Below are 22,486 nucleotides of genomic sequence, written 5' to 3'. Positions count from 1 at the left end.
CAGTTGTTTTTGCCCGGAATATATGTTAATTTACAAAGAAATCCCGAGAAATGTTTGGAATTTGTTGTTCCAATTCAAAAGTATGGCTAACTTCTTAGCAAGTCATATCATTGTCTCCGAGAACGTGCTGTGTGTTTATCTTCAAAATCTTCATTGTGGCATACCCTAAGCCAAATGTGGCAAAGCAGGCGTCTAAGCAGCTTCCTTTCCGTGCAATCAACCTCACCATCACCGTAGATGGTGATTTCCAAATCTCCGCCTCCTACATCACAATGGGGCAAATTGCAGAAATGTAGACTCGCAGGTTGACTTCGTTGGTGATGGGGGTTGACCAAAGACATTTCGTTAAATAGTTAAATGCAGAAATGGCCTTGACGCATCTTTGCTGAATATCTTTCTTGTAGTTGCTGTTGTTCTTTAGTGTACAATCTGTCGAATCTCACTACTCACCAAAACGGCACCTCGAAACGCACACGAGAAGACCCAAGGAAAACGTCCCTCGCTGGTGAGGCAATGAAGACCCAATCGCAACCCTCCCCCCCCCCCCCCTCCTTCCCCTTTTTCGCGGGTGGAAACGCGATCGATCATCACCGACAGCAAGCGCGACCTACTGGCCCAAGCACTCGAAGATTCCAACACGATTACTTATGATACTATGGATAGAAGTTTCACGAGCATCGTCGAGGACCAGCAGGTCCAAATCCAATTCTCGTTTCCCTTCGTTAGTTATACGTGCTGTTGTACAAGCTGCCAACTCTTTCCATCACTCTCTCATCCGCTTTGGCCACATGCCCAAATTTGTCTTCCCATATTGCTTATTCGTCCTGTTCCACGCGCTCCCGAGTCTTCATGTTACTCTCTCGGCTACGCTTACGATTACGTTTAGGCCACGAGCCCAAATCCGTTTTCATCTTTCGCATCATTGCTCATTCGTGCTGTTGCACACGCTTACGACTCTTTACATCTCTCTTTCATACCCTTTGACCACAGGCCCAAATCCGTCTTCGCCTTTTATTGCTTATTCGTGTTGTTGCGTAAGCTTCCGACTCTGGTCGGGATGTCGAGATGTTGCGGATTTCGACTGTGACGTCTTCCGAGTGCAGTGGTTTCGTGATGCTCCGAATCTCCCTAAGACGATTTTCGATTAACCGCCCGACTTGTGATCTGTGTAACGGTGAGTTTAACCAGCTCAGTGTTATTTTGGAACCTGAGAATAAGAAGATAGGATAGAGAAGGCTTCGCTGTGAAGACTGAGTGCGACCTAATTTCAGTTCGTTCATTTCGAGTTTCGGGATGGCTGTTTTCAAACGTATTGAAGTTTGCATTTGACCATTAGTAGTGTCAAGTGTGTCGAGTGAACACGTATGCGCATGCAGGCATGGCGATGCCATTAGCGTTTGGAAAAACTGCTAATTTGTATTTGGTCTGTCGTGTGAAAAGGTAGCGTGGAGTGGAGTGATGGAATCCCTTTGTATTGCGCATGATAATTTTCCACTCTTCTTGTATAAGAAGTGGGAGTTCAGCATCCCACGAAAACCTTCCTCTCCACAGTGCCTGTTGGAAACATTTTGCGGGTGTGAGCAGTGGCATTAGCCAGTCGAGGGGATCGTTGAGGTGATTCTACGTGCAATAGTCCTATTCGTGAGTGTTTGGTCTGTCAAGACCAAACAGTGGATATTGAGGGTGTCTTCCTTTGAGTTCCACTTAACACCAAGTACCTTTTGGGGAGAGCTTTGTGCGTACGCTTCTTCCGGGAGCTTGCGGCGTAAGGCAGTGTTGTTAGAAAGGAACTGTCGAAAGTTCATGTTCATATCGGCGAAGATATGACGGGATCGGAGTGCTTTGTCCCGGAATTCAGGAGGTTGCCAACATATAGGTTCTCACGAATTTCGTCTGCTAGCTGATGATCCTCAGTGTGTCCGTAGGTGATGGTTGATCGTGCCAGCTGGGAGGTAAGGTCAGACGTTGAGTCCGAAGGTGAATCGAGTGAAGCGATAATTGAGGAGGTTGTCGTCTTCGACTGGTTTTGTTGGATCTTTGTAGAGCTCATGGAGACGCACCTCAAGAATGGTTTCTCCACGTCCGATATTGCAACGTAACGACTTGTTCAAAACCGAAGTAAGACTGCGTAAATTTCTGGCAAGTTAGAGGGTCTTTGATGAAAGACATCATTGAGTGATGGTGCCTTTTTCAAGTGAGAGGAGGCCTCAAACACGATGCACAGCTTCGTTGTCTTTTTTGTGGTGTGATGATTGCGTAATGCGGCATGTAATGAAGGGTGTGTCCTCCGTTAGGCTATCGTTCGAGATGATCTCGATTATCCCGGCTTCAAATTGGTTATCCTCCTGGTACGGTTGCATGATGTGACCGTAACATCGTTAACACGCTGCTAAATCGTATCATGGCGATTGTCTTGTTGTTAGGAAAAGGGACTTGGTTTCCTCACACGGCATTCGTGCGTAGTATCCATCCTTTATATGGCTCGATTGAAAAGTCTATGACTTTGTTGTTGACAGCCGTCTTCTCAGCGTTTTTTGTACCGTTGAACTCGCATATGCCGACGGAATCCATTGTCCAATACTTGTCCCAGCTTTGGGTTAGCTCTTACTCAAATCCGTCAGTGGTATGTGTAAACAATATGGTGTCATGGAGCGACATCTCGTTAACCTCTGGGGTGTGCCAACTCTTTACCCTGCTAGCGTCGATCCTTCCTTCTTTTATTGCCGTCTTGTGAATAGGTAACCTACCGTTTAAGGTATGAGTTTGAGTTCGGACGGAAGTGTATATTGTGGTGAGGTAGCATTTAGCAAGTTCGAGAGGAAATCGAAGCCAAGTAAAAACGTTGTCGTGCATCGCTCAAGTTGTGGTGGCTTCGATAGCACGATCCTTTGCGTTTTAATGAAGATTTGGTCTTTTTGAGTAAGGTAGACCGCTTTTCAGTGCCTAACAGAGTACTCAGGAGCTTGACTTGGTATTGCTGACCGTGGAGATCACAGTGCCAATGAGGTTACTCGGATGCGGTAGCCGATGGCTGGTTGATGCCGAATAATGCTGCCGAATACAAAAATTCGTACCGATATGTTACGCGGTGTCGGACATTTGGGACGCAGTTGCGATACTGGCGTCTCATCAATGATTGGTCTGCTCCAGTGTCGAACAGGATTTCGACGTTTGTCCAGAATTTGGTGGTTTCGCTCTACACTGTTGCACAGCGTGTGAGGAGTAGCCCGTTGCTAACTACTGCCTGTCTTGTCGCTCTACCAAATGCAATCATATATGGGTTTCTTCGAGACCTGGAACGGGAATCAGGGTGGGTGGACAACCGATAGAGCTCGTCGACGAGTTCTGTTACCTATGCTGTACACTAAAGAACAACAGCAAGAAAGATATTCAGCAAAGATGCGTCAAGGCCATTTCTGCATTTAACTATTTAACGAAATGTCTTTGGTCAACCCCCATCACCAACGAAGTCAACCTGCGAGTCTACATTTCTGCAATTTGCCCCATTGTGATGTAGGAGGCGGAGATTTGGAAATCACCATCTACGGTGATGGTGAGGTTGATTGCACGGAAAGGAAGCTGCTTAGACGCCTGCTTTGCCACATTTGGCTTAGGGTATGCCACAATGAAGATTTTGAAGATAAACACACAGCACGTTCTCGGAGACAATGATATGACTTGCTAAGAAGTTAGCCATACTTTTGAATTGGAACAACAAATTCCAAACATTTCTCGGGATTTCTTTGTAAATTAACATATATTCCGGGCAAAAACAACTGATTGTGAAGCTGATTGGCTGACCAGGTGTTCTTCTTTCGCACAAATACTATTTTGTCGGCAGAACATTTAACAAACCAAATCACAAAAAGAGGTAATAAACTATCTTTTAGAGTTAAAGGAACGAAACTTTTTTGCCATGAGTAAAATGTTAATCAGACTATGCAAAAATCTCATCGGGAGGGATATTGCTGTACTTGCATGTACAGCATGTACATGTACAGCATTTTCATGTATAGCATTTTTCCAACTGTACTTAAAACCTGACTCTGGTCAACGAGCGTTTCATATATTGCCCAAAACTCAGGGAACTCTTCTTCGTCCCCGTAGAATCGTGGCAACCTTAGTTGCTTTGGTTTGATGTACGACATATGAAATATCACCGTCTTCTCCACACCTTTCCGAATTTTAATTGTCCTCTGAAAGCCAAATGGCGTCATTTTGAGAAAGAGGACTTTCTTCAGATTCCTCAGTTGAAGTCGACTCTGTTGCGGTCTGTTGATCTGCGTGGGTGTCATTTATTCCTGCAGATTTTTGTTTTTTGGGGTCTCTATGAGTTTTTTCCGTCCTTCTGGCAAGTCTTCCCATTTGATTCCCTGTTTCTGTAACTCTGGAACTTAGTATATATATCATTTCGTTTGCCTTTGCAATCGTTTCATTGAATTGCGTGTCATTTCCAATCTCCTCAACTTCATTTGTGAGGTCTTTTCTATTTACCATAAATCTTGTTTCATCATATTATTCTCGCAATTTATCTATCAACGCCTGAAGAGCGTTTCTGCTCATTGTGATTGTCTCTACCTTAAACTTACTTACTTACTTACTTAGATACTTAGATGGCCCGTTTTCACTGGACGTGCGGGCCCCAGCATCTTTTCCACTCGTTTCGTTCCCTCGCCATTGTCATCCAAGATGTTCTCAAGCTTCGTGAGTGACGTTGACGAGGTCCTTGAGCCGTATCCAGCTGAGCTCTCAGCTAGTCCATCTGTGCAGCGAACACGTCACCCCATCTCGTTGGCGGTCTCCCTCGGGGGCGTCTAGCGTCCCTTGGGATCCACTCTAGCGTTCTTTTAGTCCATCTACCGTCGATTCTTCTCATGATGTGACCGGCCCATCTATGTTTTGCTTTCGATACATATTCCGTTGGGTCGCGAAGAGGGGACATTCTTCTTAAGTTGGAGCTACGAAGACCGGCAAGGTGTTATGTGCGCCGGTTAAACTTCAGGAGACATCTCTCAAGGGCTCTGTGGGTAGTAAGTAGCTTCCTAGACGTGGCCGCGGTGTCTGCCCACGTCTCCGCTGCGTAACAGAGCGCTGGAAGGACTGTCGAGTCGAACAGAAGGGCACGAAGATCTTGGTCCGTCAGTTGGACCGTAGCTTCCCTGACGACTGCGAATGCTGCCTATGTTGCTCCCATTCTTCTATTCAGTTCTTCCTTCAAGTCGTTTTCCATGTTTATAGAACGTCCGAGGTATACGTATGACGGAGTTTCCACGATTTGGGGCCCTTCAAGTTGTACTCCTCCGTCCTCGCAGTGGGCGTTCTTCATGAACTGTGTCTTCTTTCTGTTTATTCGTAATCCTATTCTCTTTCCTGCTTCGTTCAATTCGTTCAGCATCGTTTCTGCTTCCCTGGTACTGCTCGATGTCGTCCGCGAAACGAAGGTTCGAAACAAACCTTCCATCAACACGTATGCCCTTTCTTCCCAAGATAGTGATTTCATTATGCATTGCAATGCAGCCGTGAACAGTTTCAGCGATATAGTATCGCCTTGTCGTATCCCCGTTCCAATGGGTATGGTGAGAGGGCGGTGGAAAAGCTGTATCCTAGTCGTGCATCGATCGTAGCAATTGGCTAATTTCCTCACATACGACGCGTCCACACCTTGATCGACCAGCGCTGACAGTATTGCATTCGTTTCTACGCTGTCAAAGACTTTCTCATAGTCGACGAAGGTTAGAACAAGGGGCAGGTGGTATTCCCGGCAAACCTCTATGACCCTCGACACGGTCTGGATGTGGTCCAAGCAGCCGAACCCCTGGCGGAATCCAGCTTGTTCTTGAGGCTGGGCTTCATCCAGCGTCGTAGATATGCGCGTGAGGATGATCTTGAATACTTTGTATAACACGCTCAGCAAGCATATCGGACGGTAGTTCCGAAGGTCTTCTCGGTCACCTTTCTTATGGATAAGAACGGTTCGCGAGGTCTTCCACTGGTCTGGGATCCTTTCTTTCTGAAGCTAGGATGTCATGTGCGCTGCTAAGACTACATGAAGCGGATGGCCACCAGCCCGAAGAAAGTCTGCTGATATAAAATTAGGTCCGGGAGCTGTGCCAGGCTTCATGCTCTTGATAGCGACTCGTACTTCTGAAGGGAGAATCCGTGGTGGAGCTTCGCCAGTGGGGATGATTGGGCTTGATACAGGAGTTGATGAACGGACAAGGCTCGAGTAGAACCTCTCCGTAATTATTTCCATCTCATGACGAGAAGACGTGCGAGTCCCGTCTTCGCTCAGCAAGGTTGCTAGCGGAATATTATAATCGCGGAGATCCCTGCGGCACTTCTTTAGACTCGTTCTTCTTTGTGCTGCTTCCAGAATCTTCTTCTGCCTGTACTTCAAAAGATCCTCCTGCAACGCTTTCCTGCAGCTAGTGTTTGCTACTAACCGCTCAGTGTGCGATGCATTCGAATCAAGCCTCGAAGCCCTTCTTCTTTCCAACAATTCCTTAGTGGTCTTCGAAATTCGATCCAAGTTTGTCGTGCGCGGCTTCGAGGCACGTTCAGCACAGGCTCGTAATTCTCTGAGCAACTTCTCGTAGTCCACGTTTGGGTCCTCCTCGATGTGCCAGTCACCTTGGGACAAGGAGTACTCGAGTACGCAATCGTCGTAGACGACTTCTTTTCTCCTTCGTTGCCGATAGCAGATGTTCTTTTCCATCGCGTGGCTAAGTCGTATTTTCGCACGAAGGAGACGATGATCAGAACCACTACAAAAGGATGGTACTACTGAGACGTCAAGTAGACACCACCTCCGATTGGTGAGTATGTGGTCGATCTCCGCACGAGTTGCGCCGTTGGGCGATTCCCATGTCCACCGACGATGATCTTTTTTCATGAAAAGAGAGTTCCCATGAAAGAGGCGAGCGGCGGACAACAGCCCGGCGAGACGATTGCCATTTTCATTCCGGTCCCCTAGTCCAAATCTTCCAATCCTGTATTCCTCTTCTGTGGCCTTTCCTAGTTTTGCGTTAAAGTCTCTGACAACGAATTTGTAGAAGGACTTCTCGTTGCGGACTACTTCCTTCAGCTCCTCGTAAAACGCGTCCAATTCGGATTCATCAGCTGCTGATGTTGGTGAATAGCAGTTGATGATACTGATGGATTTTTGGCGCAGAGGGCGGAGGCGAAGAATGGCCAGACGAGGTGACAGGGTCTCGTGAGAATCGACGAGATGGACGACAGATGGGTGCACGACAAAACCAACACCGCCTACATTTCGCGATGGAACCTTCTCTCCACGAATGACGTGTGTACCGTCATTCATCTGTCGTACGTCGCTCCTTCTGCATTTGGTCTCCTGCAGAGCAATCACGCGAAATTTGAGCTCCGAGAAGGGCATGCAGGTCAGCGTCTGTGGAAACTGTTCTCGCGTTGTAAGTACACAGTCTGAGACAATCTTCATTGCGAGTCGTGCGTTTGTCGCCTAGGTCCAGAATCAAAGGCGTTCTGAGCAACCTGAGATTTGATCGCCTCTCACCGGTCGCCATACCGTCCGACGTCTGAGACGGCAGGGCCCAGTGTGCAGAGTACTGAGGCAGTGAATATGCTGGAGTGGCAAAGAGACTTTTCCCCAAACTAAGCAGCCATGCCACGGCGAGCTTAGCTTTCACCACAGGTCGCCGCCCAACCTATATGGATCAGGGAACCACCTTGCGACATTTTGCCAAGACGGTGGTGAATCTTAGCAGTGGTTTACTCTTAGCTAGGCTTCCGATTCAGAGAAGTCGGAATATCGGATGTGTCGATCTCCTTCTCAGCTTGGGAGACCCTGGACGAAGGACGAACCTCCGCTGATCGCAGTTCGACGCCCAGTGTCACCTCCACGCCACTATGAGGCGGTAAACCGTTGTGGAGAGCAATGACCTTAGACTGCACAAAAGATATAATATATAGAATGTGCTGCTACCTTCAGCTTTTACTTATCACGTAAAGGCAACATATGACGATTTCGGATCATACCACGAATGGAGAGGGATAAAAGTGTAGTTCACAGTGTGATCATCACAACAGTGATAATGATCACACTCAGTCCCGACTTGGTCATCACTTCTTTAGTAATCCAAGGAAAGACGTGTGAAGCACCCTCGTATGATCCTCTGTGATGCAACTTATTAATCATCTGTCAGCTCCGTCCTGTGATCCCTTTCAGCTCCGTCCTTGAACCCTTTCAACTCCATCATCGTCTGACGATCACGATACAACTAATACTGCAAAATTGCAGATGCGTTGCAGATTTGCCGCGTTATCTCATTCGTAGTATGTTGCATCATTGGGGAAACAGGACAACATATGGTTGTTTCGCATGCCTTTTTCTGGTTTACTGGGAGAACTGAGATCACATTCGTACTCGAGGATTACAACTATCTATTAGTGGAGAGATTGCAACACCAAAAATTTCGGCACGCTGATGTTAGTACGAGCAAAGTGAGCACCACACTGTTTGTCGTGCTCGGTCAGACTTGTATGATGTGTTTCTAGCATTGATTGAATAACTTCTGCTACAAAAAGATCAGCTGAAATAAGATGTTATCATAAAAAGGATAAAGCCACTGGCATATCAATCCACTTGGGATGCGCCAACGCGTTTTACTGGAATTCGTAATCGTTGAGGTTTTGGAACGCGTGTTAGCCTATACAATGACTTGCGGGGGCCAGCCGATGATCAAGTCAGTGTTTTTATAATATAACATCAAGTTTATAATATAACAACTTTATGATAACATCAAGTCAGTGTTTTAAAAAAAAACACTGACTTGATGTTATCATAAAGTTGTTTTATTTTCTTAGATAGGTAACTATAATTGTAGATAGAAGCTAGCACCGATAGATTTCGTTAGGCGAAATTCATAATTTCTTCTCGTGTTTATTATGAAGTACCAAAATGTCAGGAAAGAATAAGTTCGTTAAAGTTGTATGTTTGTAGCGGTTTCCTGAAATGCATCTTACCCTAGTTTTCAGGTTTATTACCATCATTTCTCTGTCGTCCGTCTTCCAAGGTGATCTTAAAGCGCTGTTGAAAACTTGCTAACCCGGAATCGAATACGTGAGTTCAATCCTCAGTAAAAGCACGTCTGCAATAAATTTTCTTGCAAACAGTTTCGCGTAGACTTGAATGTAATGTTTTTATTTCTAATACTCTTAAAACCGCTATCATATATACTGAGACTCTACGAATATCTAGGAGCTGTAGTTTTTATTCAGATTTTACAGACAGACTACAGATCATGCTCAAACTTCTGAGTGCATTAGAATATGGCAAGAACATTATTATTATTATTCAGGCCATTTTTAAATGCTTTATTAAGAATAAACATATTATTTATAAGTATCCAGAACTATATAGAATTCGTAGTTTTAAAGCATTTACCAATACGCTTGTATCTGGTCTGTTTCCTTGATCTCCTTGATGACCTAACAGTTACTCATATCGATTATCTTGGCGCCTTAGCTGGCTGTAAATAACAGGCTCTACATCAATTCCCCATTCTGTTCACTCCTCCTTAATGAAGAGCCTCGGGAGTGAATAGCACTCAACATTCCTAATTATTCTCTGTTTCCTAATCTGTATTTACTCCTTCCGTCTAAGGGTAGAGGCGAAACGGAAGTACCCTAAAATCCCATAGATAAGAGCGGTTTGTGCTAGAAAATGAAAATTGACATTTGTATACGTTTTTTTTGGCGTTGTCTGCTCATGATTATCGCAATAATAGCCTACAACTCTACCTTTATTCTTACTGTTTTCTATACCCTTTCTATCCTGTATCACCTGCTATGAAAGTCGTAAATCGTATACAGCAGCTTTCAAGCTAGACGCCGTCAATTATCGTGATTTGCATGGAACCTTGGCAGCGGCTAGTCATTTTGAAGTCACTGAAGCAATGATAAGAAAGTGGGTTGTTGATCGACAAAATCTTCAAGAGATGCCAGCAACGAAGAGAGCCCGACGATACAAAAAACCAAGCGTTGAAGAAGTTGAAGATGCCATCTACAACTGGGTTGTCAAAAAACGAGAAGAAAATAGAGCTGTCACGGTGAAAGAAATAAGGACCAAAGCAAAGGAATTAGCAGAAGAGCATGGTCACCAAAATTTTAAAGCATCTGCGCATTGGTGCATCCTGTTTATGGCGCGAAAAAAGCTCTCTGTACGAAGAAGAACAAGTGTCGGTCAACCATTACCGTCTGACCATCTACAAAAATGCTCGGATTTTCGAAAGTTCGTTGCAGCTGAAGCCTTAAACGTATCCCCTTTCAATTTGGGAAATATTGATGAAGTACCAGTTCCCTTTGATATCATCTATGAACGGACAGTTGATGTGAAGGGACGAGAGAACATTAAAATTGATTCTACCGGCCATGAGAAATCTAATTTTATTGTGAAAACAAATGAAAAAGGTTGGATGAATCAGGAACTGATGAAAGAATGTATCGTTGAAGTATGGAACAAAAGAGAAAATCACAATTCCGACTCTGATCGCTCTTTGCTGATATTTGATTCTGTTCGTTGCCACGTAACTGATGAAGTGAAACAATTTTGTCAACAATATAGCAAAATTGCCGTAATACCAGGAGGATTGACTAAAATATTGCAACCCTTAGACGTCGGCATCAACAAACCGTTTAAAGACCACTTGAAAGCTGGCTGGGAAAAATGGATGAGAGATGAAGCTAAAGCAACTTACACAAAAAGTGGAATAAGGAGAAGGATGAGCTACGAAGAAGCTGCATTTTTAGTTAGCGAAAGTTTCCAATCCATTTCATCTGATGTTATTCAACATAGCTTTGAAAAAGCATTGTGTGATTTGGAAAATCTCAAAAACGATTTTGCCATGATGAATATAAACGATGATGACGAAGTAGAAATTGGAAAAGTTTAGTGTTATGTTTAGGTATGTTGGAGTCCTTGTTGTTTAATATACAGATAAAATTTTAAAAATATTTTTTCAAAATCATTTTTTACCGGTAAATTAAACCGCTCTTATCTATGGAATTTTACTGATCGAATGGGCTCTTCAAGTTCTATCCAGAGATCAAATTCCGGCATTTCTAGAGAGATTCCGGCAGAAATTCCGTTAAAATCGCTATTTTTCTATATGAATTGTTTATTAAGTGGGCGGGGTTTAGAGTTGAGGGGCGGAGCTTCTTCTAAACTTCTTCTCCGATTTTTATTTATCCATCCATCAAGTTAGAGGGGTGACTGCATTCAATTTCAATTTCATTCCAATTCATTTTTCACCGGTAAATTAAACCGCTCTTATCTATGGGATTTTAGGGTATTTCTATATGCTAAGCTATTTTCCCTGATATTCAGTTCTATAGTCTAATTTCTATTATTCTACTGTTCCAGAATATTATTGTCGTTAGAATCGACTTTCACGAAAGAATCACTTTGAATTGGATTTTCAGTATGTACATTCGAAGTTCGATCTCGTTGACGAACGTCATTTGAGGTGATTCTGTTGTTTGTTGCTTACCAAAGTGCAATCGATTTTGCTGATGCTGATTGTTACCAAAGCGCAATCGATTTTGCTGATTTGTTACATTCTCGGATGATCTTGTAAAACATAAGCTTTGATGATGCATCCTTCCACAGTGGGGACAGTTTGGTCTACTACACTGATTACTTTTGTGCTGGTCGCTGAAGCATTTCCAACAGCGATTGGAGTTAATCACAACGTTCCTCTTTTGTTGGATATCTGTTACGATTATGCAATTATGAGCAGAATGCTCAGAGCTGTCACAGAAAATACACTGCCTATCATTTTCTCTTGTCTCTGATCTATGCAGAGTTTGATTCCTTTTTATTTCTGTGTTTTCGGTCTTAAAAAGACCTTTTAATCTTGATTCAACGATTTTTTTTAGCGTTGATCTCTTTTTCGAGTTGCTCCATATCGTTTTCTACTTTCACATCTTCCATTTCTTGGATAGATGTAAGGACATTTTTCACAATATTGTACGGAAACTTCTCCAGTATTCTTTCTGTCCATATGGCATCTTGTGTATTGGGTATATCCTGGCCCGCCGATACCATTTGGTTAATCAACATTCTTATTTTGTCGAAAATATGTGCAATTCTCGACATTGTTCCTTGCACATGGAAGGTCGATTAGTTTCTGCACGATCTTTGTTCTATTTATAGGTTTGTTACCATATTTTTTCTTTATAGTTTCAACCATCCATTTATAATTCTGGGGAAATAATTGTATCCCTTTGATGGTCTTTCCGCTTTTCCTCGAAGACTATATTTGAGAAGAAGCATTTTCTCAACTATACTTAGTACTTTATTTTGGTGTACCAAAGTTTCATAGACTGCCCAGAACTCATAAAAATTCTTCTTCATCTCCCCAAAACCTAGGAAGCTTCATTTGACTTGGTTTGAGAGTTCTACATATGAACTCTTCTTCGATCGCCTCTCTGCTGGTATGAGAATGATCCTCTGACAGTCATACTGCGTCATCTGGGCTGAAGGTTTCGTCATTACTTTGATCTGTTGCCGTTCTGGCACTTCCCATTTGTGGCGATCGATTATTTGCATCTTCAAGATGTGTTAGTATTCATTGGTTTCCATGTAATTTTATTCCCAACTCATTCCCTTTATTCAGCTTGACTTGCTGCTTCTGTGGCTCTTGCTTCTAGCATGAATATCATTTCATTTGCTCTCTTGTTATGATATCAGTGAATTTTGTTTCACTTTCAATTTCCTCGATTTCTTTTTCGAGGTTTTTGTTGCCTTTTGTTTTGAAATCATTGTATTCCATCTGCAGTTTGTCTATCAGTGACTGCAATGAGTTTCTACTCTGTTCGATAGTTTTAATACTACCTTTTATAAGGTTGGTTGAGGTCAAATATGCCTCAAACATCTCCTCATCTGACCCATTTGGGTTACGCTCTTCTTTGTAGAGTGAAAATTTCTCCAGAAGTAGCAGGAGAGTTTTGGCGCTATGGGCCATAGGTTCTCTATGGAAAACCAAGGACATCTTTCTCGATGTTGCACAGCTAGGTGCTTGCTGTGGGCAGCTGAGGGGCTTGCTGCACTTTTTCGGCACTTTATTTGGCTGATGCACAAGAAAATTGTGCGTATGAGATTGGCTCCCGATAATATGGGATTTATACCCAAGAAGAATGCAGTGGTTAAGTGATAGAACGTTTATCAAATAAGCAGAAAGTCAAGCACACACAGAAGAAAAGCCGACTTCCCCGGCCAGACGATCAACAACAACTGACAAACGCGCCGCCTCCTTGCCATATGGTCGGCAAGAAGGGGCAGTGTGGCGTCGAACATTAACATTACATTACATTATTAATTATCGTGTTCCGAGATCGGAACAAATGTTTGATTATATAAGTTTGAGGTAGCGGTCAGCACAGAAGTTTGGCACGTGCCAGCGAATCGAATTCGCGCGTCAAAAAACTCGTGGGGCACTCGAACTATTCAAACACAACGCCACTGAACCACTAAAGTAGACTGGATGAATGCGTTTGATGAATGCAAGGCCACCACGTGCAGGAAACAATCAGACCCGTGTAGGCAGGCCACATTTGAGAAATAACATATGTTATTATATGTTTTGGTTAGTAGTGGTTCTATTTCTGGTCTTGTGTCAACCACTGTTCACGCAGCAATCGCTAGTAATTGACCTGTCGCTTTAAGTACGTACGTAACGGACGTCAATAATCTCAGCATGTAAATTGACGGTTCTCCTTAAACTTACAATATAGGATTTTACACTCCTTACACTTACAAATATAGGATTTTTACTGACATTGTTGGTAAGGGGTGCTTTCTTGTTACTTGATGAACATACATGAGTACACAGTGCACCATACATGCGCATCAACTGCGATGAGCATTTTAATCAACCAGTATGCTACTATGGATTTTCAAATCTTCTTCTTTCTTTTTTCCTGAAGGAGATGGCACAGCGGTCGATTACTTTTCTTTGATCTTTGATTTTCTCCAACCAAAAGTTCTTTTCTCCAGCCAAAGGTGATGGTGATGATCAGGTCGTAACATAGCGCACGTAGAAGTAAGATAGCAAATGCCAGGAATTTACACTGTAGGGTTAAAAAAGGAACATGTTTTGAAGAAGATGTAAAGGGGAAAGATGTTTTGCTTTTATTTGTGTGAAGAACAAAGAAGAGAATTTTCCCGGAAAGAATCGTCATTAAGAAGGTCACAGAATTCTTCTAACATCAACAAGTACTATCACTTTGAGCAACATGTTAAAAGTTAGTGGAAAAAATGTGTTGTGGCTGACCGGTAAAACTGTGGTTGAAACAAATCCCAAATCATAGACACTCTCTAATACGGTTGCAAATAGTAGCAAGTATGAAGCTGTCTTCTTTTCAGATCAAATGAGAATAGAAAATGCGCCATAACGTTCTCTAGAAAAGACAGCTGGCTCCAACTTAATAAACTGGGGAGTTCGCATGTTAGAAACACAGTCGAAGGAAGATGTTATTCTAAGGGGTCGGAGTCTAAATTTCGTGAGATATGAACTAAATAGCTCCTAACCAAAAAAAGAAGAAGAGTAAATTTTCCGAGTGCACTACGCACAATTAAAAATAAAAAGGAATTCAATGAGTGAAACGATGGTTTATCAAGTCAGAAAGGCGCAGACTGAGGCAACTGCAATAACGACAATGATGTCATAAAATTAACGTCAGAGTCTACCAGACTGTTAACACTTGGAGGTTTGCGGCTTAATGATTAGTTAACAGAATATATTATAGGTGATATCGGCACTTGTACACGATTTCTAGCGCAAATATTCCAGAAATATTAATGTTGTCACTGCTGCAGTAGTCTTTCTTCATTTTTTTCTCTCCCTGTAGAAGATGCAATACTGCTAAATCCTAATGTTCGGAAACCACCTCGACAAGATTAGGGTGCTATTCTGAGGGTATATTCAGGAATAATTAGTGAAATAACTAAATACGATGGGATCGAAAAGCCTTATAGTTGCATTAATAATTACCATAGCAGTGAGTTCTGATGATTACATTGTTTAGAATGAAGAAGAACGGATTTAACACAAGATGCCAACTTTTCCTTCTAAAGCCAAGTTTCCGTGAACATGTTTACATTTCCTCTACCAGCAGGTAGAGATAAGAGAGCAGTTCACAAGTGTCATGGTGAGAACACACTCAACGTCGACTGAATTATCCTACGAGGTACGTAGTAAGGGACTGTGTCCGAGGTGCACGGTGGGACCTCTACTCATCTCTGCAGTCCGATTGGCGCAAGTGAGAGTCCCACCTTGATTACAATCGCACACGTAATTGCACCAGGCTTCAGGTCGCTTTCTCCCGAATTTTATCCGAATACTGCGTAAAATACAAGGATATTTTCACGAACGCCGTCTTTAAAGGCATCACCCCACGAATCTGAGGTGGTACAGATTTCAGGTGGAGGGTTCCTACACGGGGTCGTATACTATGGAGAGGAAGGTGATTCCGTTCATTTCTTCCTAATTGCCGTAAAAAACGGCCCGGAAGATGCGGCGTCGCATAGGGCTGGCGCGCTCCAATCGAACTCTTTGTAGAAAATAATGCGCCGGAACGCTCGAAGCCGTATCTTTCGAGCCGTTTTCTACGGTAGTTAGGAAGAAATGGACGGAATCATCCTTGTCTCCATAATCTACGACCCCGTATACGAATACTCCATCGTGGGGTGATGCCTTTAAAGGGGCGGCCAAATCACTATATCGGATGCGTTACCGCAGACGTCGTGCGGGCTGAGTTTCACTGAGTCCTTCCGATAAGGAATTTTCTAACTCTTCGAATTTCTGCACATTTGAATCCGAACCGTGATTTCCCGGTGTTCTTGAGAACTACGTTCCGGCCTCTATTTAGATGTCATGTAATCAAAAGTCACTGGCGAACCAATCCACTTGGTCCGATGCTCAACTCAGCGAAGGTAGAAAATACGAAAATAGAAATTTGAGCATAGAAGTTCCTTGGACTGATACCATATTTAAACCTTACTTTCATGAAATTTGACGGTTGAATGGTTTCTATAGACGCTGCTTTAAAGGCATCACTCCACGAATCTGAGGTGGTGCAGATTTCAGGTGGAGTGTTCGTATACGGGATGGGAGACTACGGAGAGGGGGGGAGGGGGTGATTCCGTCCAATTCTTCCTAAATGCCGTAAAAAACGGCCCGAAAGATGCGGCGCCGCACAAGGCTGGCGCGCTCCAGTCGAACTCCTTGTAGAAAATAGTGCGCCAAAACGCCTGAAGTCGTATCTTCCGGGCCGTCTTTTACGGCAATTAGGAAGAAATGGACGGAATCACCCCCTTTCCGTAGTCTCCCATCCCGTATACGAATACCCCACCTGAAATCTGCAGCACCTCAGATTCGTGGGGTGATGCCTCTAACTATATACTCACATGGCTGACATTTTACGGTATGCAAGGTGCCGTAAGCTCTTTTTTGTTTTTGAATTATATGAAAAAGTAAAGAAATTACTAACTAAGTTAATTTGAACTCCTAAATATTTATCTGCGAAACTTTGAGAATATCAACCATTATGACCACGCCATGTTGAAAATAAGCCATTCCGTCCGATCTTGCCGGTAAGGTGTGCCAGGGATGTGCCAACGCGTTTTACTGCAATTCGTAATCGTTGAGGTTTTGGAACGCTTGTTGGCCTACACAATGACTTTCGGGAATCAGCCGAAGTCAGTGTTTTTATCTTCCCAAACAAGTCTGTTACCAATCTATCGACCCCGGAGGGATGGAAGGCTTGGTTGGCACTAGAGCGGTTTCGAACCATCGACCTTGTAGCTACACTGACCGATTGCGTCACACTCGCCCCTGTCTACTAATCAAGAAATCCGTGAACCATTCAGTTAGTGACATTGCAGATGTGAAGTACAGTTAAAACGCTAAGTTTCTTGCACGGCGCACTGGCATTTACTCTTTGAGTAACTAGACCATGCCCTTCAAACTGAGTACTTTATCCGTAAACGAGTATGGATTGAAGTACATGTGTGGAGTTGAAAAAGCCGAAAGTATCCAGCACGATATACGAATAGTATATGCACTGGGATGCAAGAAGAAGTTGGTGCAAAAATGCAAAAACAAACAGCTACGAGAGGCTGCGACGGCACAGTCTTGCAGGGACTCCACATCGCATCAAAGACAAATTCGTTCCCGATTAGGTGCACCATCTCTCACTGTGCTCAGCCACCGATGTATATACTCAGGGTAAAAGAACCTCCATATTGTTGTCCATCGAATGGATCGTTCGCTGCAATGCGACCTCCCATACTGTCATCGCATGCATCTCTGACCCCTGAAGCCTACTCTCTCCGTCTGCATCCTACCGCCGCTTAGCCGTTGACCCTGCCTCTGTTCTCCTCTCCATCCGTGCTATTTCGTCAACAGTCTAGGCGACGCCAATTCAAATTCTGCAGCAATTCAAATACGATAGCAAGCACCGTGATCGCAGCTACTAATTCATTTCCTATCGCTTGATTAGGGGAGCTTCCAAAGGGTTTCCTGTATTACCCGTCTCAAAGTATCCTTCTGTTCTTGTCTGTTTGTGTCCTCACACCTTTACTGTTTCGGTTATTTTGGATCTATGTAAACTGAACGGTAGCCCATTTTTATGTCGTACTGGCTCCTGAATCTATTGTCCCAGACTTTCCCCACAAGTCATTCTGCTGCTTTGTCCACGCATGTATGAAGTAGAGCACTATTCTTCGTTATGAATTCGGTCTGGAATGGTTTGCGACCAGTATTCTGAACCCGGATATCCCCAGGTGGCTCCTTCCACGGTCTTGCTTCGGCCTGAGCATGGTGCTTGCAAGGGGTCTTTTGCATTATTTTATCGTGTTATCCCGCTAGTTCTGAGCAGATCTGCTGCGGGTCCTGGATTGAGAGATTTTGTCCCGTTCCCAGTGTATGCACCATCTTTCTAACACTGTTTGACTGATGTTTCGTTTCGTCATCATTCGCTGTGAAGAACCACATAATTTCGTGTTACTACACAAATATCTGAATTCCAGAGCAAAGTGTATCTTTTCACGCCTTGTTCAGTAGTCCAATTACTTTTTTTGCTTAAATGAGCCGCCTGAGTGATTCGCTTGCATCGTGTACATTTTTCTATGTATGTCATTCTATCGTCCTCGTCTTGTTCTACGAAGCGGTTTCACCTCGACGGTGCTGGGAGAGAGACAAACTCGTCTAAAGCGCGCTCTTTATGGCGTCAAACGACACCATGTATTCGATTTGATCTACGTGTTACTACCCATTTCGGAAAATTGCTGTTCTCTTTTCGAGGGTTTTTCCTTATCTTTTGCCAAGGAACAAATTTCTTTAAGTTACGTGTCTTTTGTTCATTTTGGGCATTCGCCGTTGCTGCTAAAAATATCAGCAATACAGTATTTCTGAACTCGTTGCAGCTCCACATGCTCTTCAGGAGCTCGCTTCTATCTAATTTTTCTTTGTTATTATTATTTATTATTATTGTATTATATATTACTTTCATTTTTTTCTTCGCAAATTTCACCTAGCTTACGAACCTTTTGGACACCTTAAAGATCCAAAAATAAAAGTGGTCCTCCAATGAAGAGGTCACCTTTGTTCTATTTTTTTTATTCAAATTTCTATTTTTTTAGTATTAGTTTTGCACTGAACTAAGTTATATAGGTGCACGGAAAATGCTTTTTGATAGTAAGTCACATAACTTTGCGTACAAATTTTTAGACAGGGAAATCATTTCAGAAAAGATCCGTGAAATCGGTGGTTTCGTTTAGAATCGTTATGATTCCCAATGATACTGTGTAGGAATCCAATTTACTGAGACAAACCTAGTATTTCTTCAGTTATTTGCATGCTTTGAGTACTATTCCGAGATGGTACTGTTCGGATTGTTTAAACGCTTAGATGTTGCAGAAATCTCGGGGTTCCTTTCACAAAGTGTTCCTCCTTTCTGAACCAGGGGTGAAATGTAGTTGGGGGCCACTCTGACGCACCCAAATCGAACTGTTTTCCTACTGTTTTCGTGCGACTATTTGAGGTGGTTCGTGGCGGGAACTTCCTTTGTGCCAGTACTGTACCTGTACTCAGAGCGCGAAAACGGTCATGGAGCACAATTGAGTAGCTGAGTCAGTGGGGCTCATTCATTGGCACCTTTACTTCTGGACGATGTCTTACTTTTTCTCTTAGTAACTTTAGTTCACATGTCATAGATCATCTAAAACTAATGTTTAGGTCTTAGGTTCCCAACTGATTTAGTTATTTACTTCCAGAAATAAGGGCCCCACTCAGTGGCCACCCCCAGCTACGTTTTACTCCGAACAAGTTTGAGAAGTAAATATCTATCTAAGTAATATCATGTGTTACTACCAAAGAAAGAAAAGAACCGAGAATGAATTCCTTCGCAATCCACGATCATTAAGCATTCATGCAACAACTTTTATTCACACATTTTCGATTTGTGTTCGCAAGTTGGTGGCCCTAAAAAGGGCCGTTGAGTTAGATTCCATGAAGGCTGTGCACATTCGCCTGCTTCGCGACTTTAACGGGACTTCCACAATTGGGGCAAAGTCGCTCCTTCCACAGCAATCCACCATCAGCGGGCCATTCGCCGAATTCCTCTTTCGACTTCGATGCAAGCTCCGGCCAAGCGGTAATCAGTAATCTGAGTGAAGTCACGAAGACTCAAGAAATTGGAGGCACCCATTAAAGGCATCACACCAAGAATCTGAAGTGGTGCGGGTTTTAGGTGGAGTATTCGTGTTTTCTACAATTTCTACAAGAATTTTTCTATTTTCTACAAGAAGTTCTATTAGAACGCGCCAGCATTGTGCACGCGCCGTATCTACCGGGCCGTTTTTTACGGCAATTAGGAAGAAATGGACGGAGTCACCCCTCCCTCCTCTCCATAATCTACGATCCCGTATACGAATACTCCACCTGAAATCCGTACCACCTCAGATTCTTGGGGTGATGCCTTTGAGCAAATGGAATGATTTAACGACGAGAACGGTTAACGTGTTTTATGGACGTCTCTGCGCCTGTTATGCTCCATGACCTTTTTCGCACTCTGAGTGCAGGTAAAGTACTGGCACAGTGGAAGTTCCCGCCACTAATCGCACCAAATACAGTAGGAAAGCAGTTCGTGCGTCAGAGTCCCCACCCCCAACTACATTTTACCCCTGAACCAGTCCCATTTCATTTTAACTTCCTCGAAATGTCTCTCTCTCGCTTGATTTGGAAATATTTTTTCAAAGGCCATCACCCCACGAATCTGAGGTTATGCAGATTTCGGGTGGAGTATTCGTATACGGGATGGGAGACTACGGAGAGGGGGGGGAGGGGGCGATTCTGTCCATTTCTTCCTAATTACCGTAAAAAACGGCCCGGGAAGATGCGGCGCCGCACAAGGCTGGCGCGCTCCAGTCGAACTCCTTGTAGAAAATAGTGCGCCAGAACGCCTGAAACCGTATCTTGCGGGCCGTTCTCCACGGCAATTAGGAAGATATGGACGGAATCACTCCCCTCTCCATAGCCTCCCATCCCGTATACGAATACTCCACCTGAAATCCGTACTACCTCAGATTCGTGGAGTGATGCCTTTAACGAGAGGGTATATGTGGAGATTTGTAGTGAATGTGCAATTTGCTGGACGTATCATTCTTGTCAACTTCATCTTCTTCCTCCTTGTGGCTATGATTGACGCAGTTTTTCCTTTCATTTGGGATCGGTAACGGCCCAATCTGGCTATTAGCATTGTTTGCACAGTGGTTTAGGCTTTCCACGTGACACTGAGTCTTAAGGCCATCGTAGTTACTGGAACACTCACCATCTTCGACATCTTTTCCGAAAAAGAAACTAGTTTTACGCTTTGCACTATCGTTTTGTGGCGCAGAGCTGCCACATACTCACGCAAATGACTAAAAATCCGTACGACTTATCAAATTTACTATTTATGTTTTTACATGTACAACGGTGCCGCACAGGAACCTATAGTCGGGTCAAAACAACATGAATCACGAGTGTAGTTGCGGTGCATTTGCGTTCGCGCTCGAAACGACGCGGTGGAGGCAGCAGGGAACGAGGTGGGACCGTCGCAAACTGCAGCGATGGGTGATGTCAGCAAGGGTTTCACCACGCTCCTAGTCGCTACGCTCCACCAAAGCGCCTCGAGAGAAGCCGCGTACTCAATTGCGTACTTGCTTCATGCCGTTTTTACCCTACTATATATTAGAAACGGCTGAGCTTCATATGAAAGTCAAGTGAGGTCAGTGTTCAAATAAACACCTCCAGTCTCCTACACATGGTGATGTGCCTAGGCATACATAAATTTTTTTCACTATCTAGATAATAACAACAGTACACTGGTTCTACAGTTTTGTAGTAACTTACCCCAGCCCCTAACAAGCATGGTCTGGTCCCACTGTTGGTGCTGAAATGAAAGGCCCTCATATGTAGACCCGAACCAGTAAAAAGATATGAAGTATTATTAGCGCACTCGGCAGGAGGTTCCACTATCTGCACCACCGATTGGAGGTTCGAATCCACCCTGGTGTTCAATAAGCCTTCCATCCTCTTGTTGTTAATAGATTGGTACCAGACTTGCCTGGGAGGATAAAAACACTGACCTCTCTTAGGCTGACACCGCAAGTTATTGTATAGGCCAACACGCGTTTTTTTTTTCCAAAACCTCAACGATTACGGATTGCAGTGAAACGTGTTGGCGCATCCCAAACGGATTGATTAATGCCAGACAATTTATCCTTTATTATTAGAGCAGGTACAAATCCTTAGGTTTTATGTCACCTGAGTATGGAAGAATTAAATCCTTCTCAATAAAAAAGGATTGTTCCATTTCTTTTCACATAGATTACTATTATTTTTTGGAAATTTTTGAAGTTTTTTTCGGTGTCCCAATTATCTGGTGGTTTTGAATTTCACAATCGATATCGTAACATAGTAACTTTTGTTTTGCCTGAATCTTTAAAAGTTATTGCCTAAATAGTCAAATTACAACAGTTTTACTAATATCACTTCGGTTGAAGAAAAATCTCGCTGTATTCGGCGTAAAATATGTGTTCCTGCGGTTGAACACGGTACAGCTGCTGCAGTGCACCCCTTTCCTTCGCCATCTCGTGCATAGGTGCTCAGGTGAAGGGGGTCTAGGTCATGGGGTGCAGCGCAAGTGATGAGGATCCCTTCGCCAACCGTCCAAAAGTGAAGGGGCTCCCTTTGGCATCCGTCCAAAAGTGAAGGGAGTCCTTTTGTCAGGTGTCGAAAGGTGAAGGGGTCGAAACCCTGTTCCGATTATTGCGTATATGATCTCGTGTCTCTGCAATAGGTGCATCATGTTCACTTGTTTGAAAATATTTGGCGCCGACCAGAAACTTTTCCTTCCGCGTTCCTCGGATGGAAAAATGTAGTTTATCTTTTAATTTTGGCTA

General features: G+C 43.5%; 4 protein-coding genes across 6 annotated transcripts; 1 reads left to right on the top strand and 3 right to left on the bottom strand.

Annotated features, from left to right (window-relative positions):
* Positions 1-971: 971 nt before the first annotated feature.
* RB195_010500 (uncharacterized protein) lies at positions 972-1,391 on the bottom strand (the record flags this gene model as incomplete). The annotated part of the gene is made up of 1 exon (XM_064191540.1): positions 972-1,391. The coding sequence occupies one exon, from the start codon at positions 1,389-1,391 to the stop codon at positions 972-974; it is 420 nt and encodes a 139-aa protein (XP_064049123.1).
* A 3,788-nt stretch (positions 1,392-5,179) lies between these two features.
* On the bottom strand, positions 5,180-5,500 carry RB195_010499 (uncharacterized protein; the record flags this gene model as incomplete). The annotated part of the gene is made up of 1 exon (XM_064191539.1): positions 5,180-5,500. One exon carries the CDS (start codon positions 5,498-5,500, stop codon positions 5,180-5,182), a length of 321 nt encoding a protein of 106 aa, XP_064049122.1.
* RB195_010498 (uncharacterized protein) lies at positions 5,180-7,459 on the bottom strand (the record flags this gene model as incomplete). Of its 3 annotated transcripts, XM_064191538.1 has the most annotated exons (2): positions 5,180-5,994; positions 6,064-7,459. In XM_064191538.1, 2 exons carry the CDS (start codon positions 7,457-7,459, stop codon positions 5,180-5,182), a joined length of 2,211 nt encoding a protein of 736 aa, XP_064049119.1. The 3 variants fall into 3 exon arrangements, with proteins under 3 accessions (XP_064049119.1, XP_064049120.1, XP_064049121.1); XM_064191537.1 differs by lacking the exon at positions 5,180-5,994 and having other exon boundaries at positions 6,017-7,459; XM_064191536.1 differs by lacking the exon at positions 5,180-5,994 and having other exon boundaries at positions 6,017-7,396.
* A 2,518-nt stretch (positions 7,460-9,977) lies between these two features.
* Positions 9,978-10,931, top strand: RB195_010497 (uncharacterized protein; the record flags this gene model as incomplete). Its single annotated transcript, XM_064191535.1, has 1 exon — positions 9,978-10,931. One exon carries the CDS (start codon positions 9,978-9,980, stop codon positions 10,929-10,931), a length of 954 nt encoding a protein of 317 aa, XP_064049118.1.
* Between the last annotated feature and the right edge of the window lie 11,555 nt (positions 10,932-22,486).

Source organism: Necator americanus, chromosome III (genome assembly GCF_031761385.1).
Source record: "Necator americanus strain Aroian chromosome III, whole genome shotgun sequence".
Classification (NCBI taxonomy): domain Eukaryota; kingdom Metazoa; phylum Nematoda; class Chromadorea; order Rhabditida; family Ancylostomatidae; genus Necator; species Necator americanus.
Note: the sequence above shows the minus strand (reverse complement) of the source record. Positions and strands in the feature narration are given on the sequence as shown.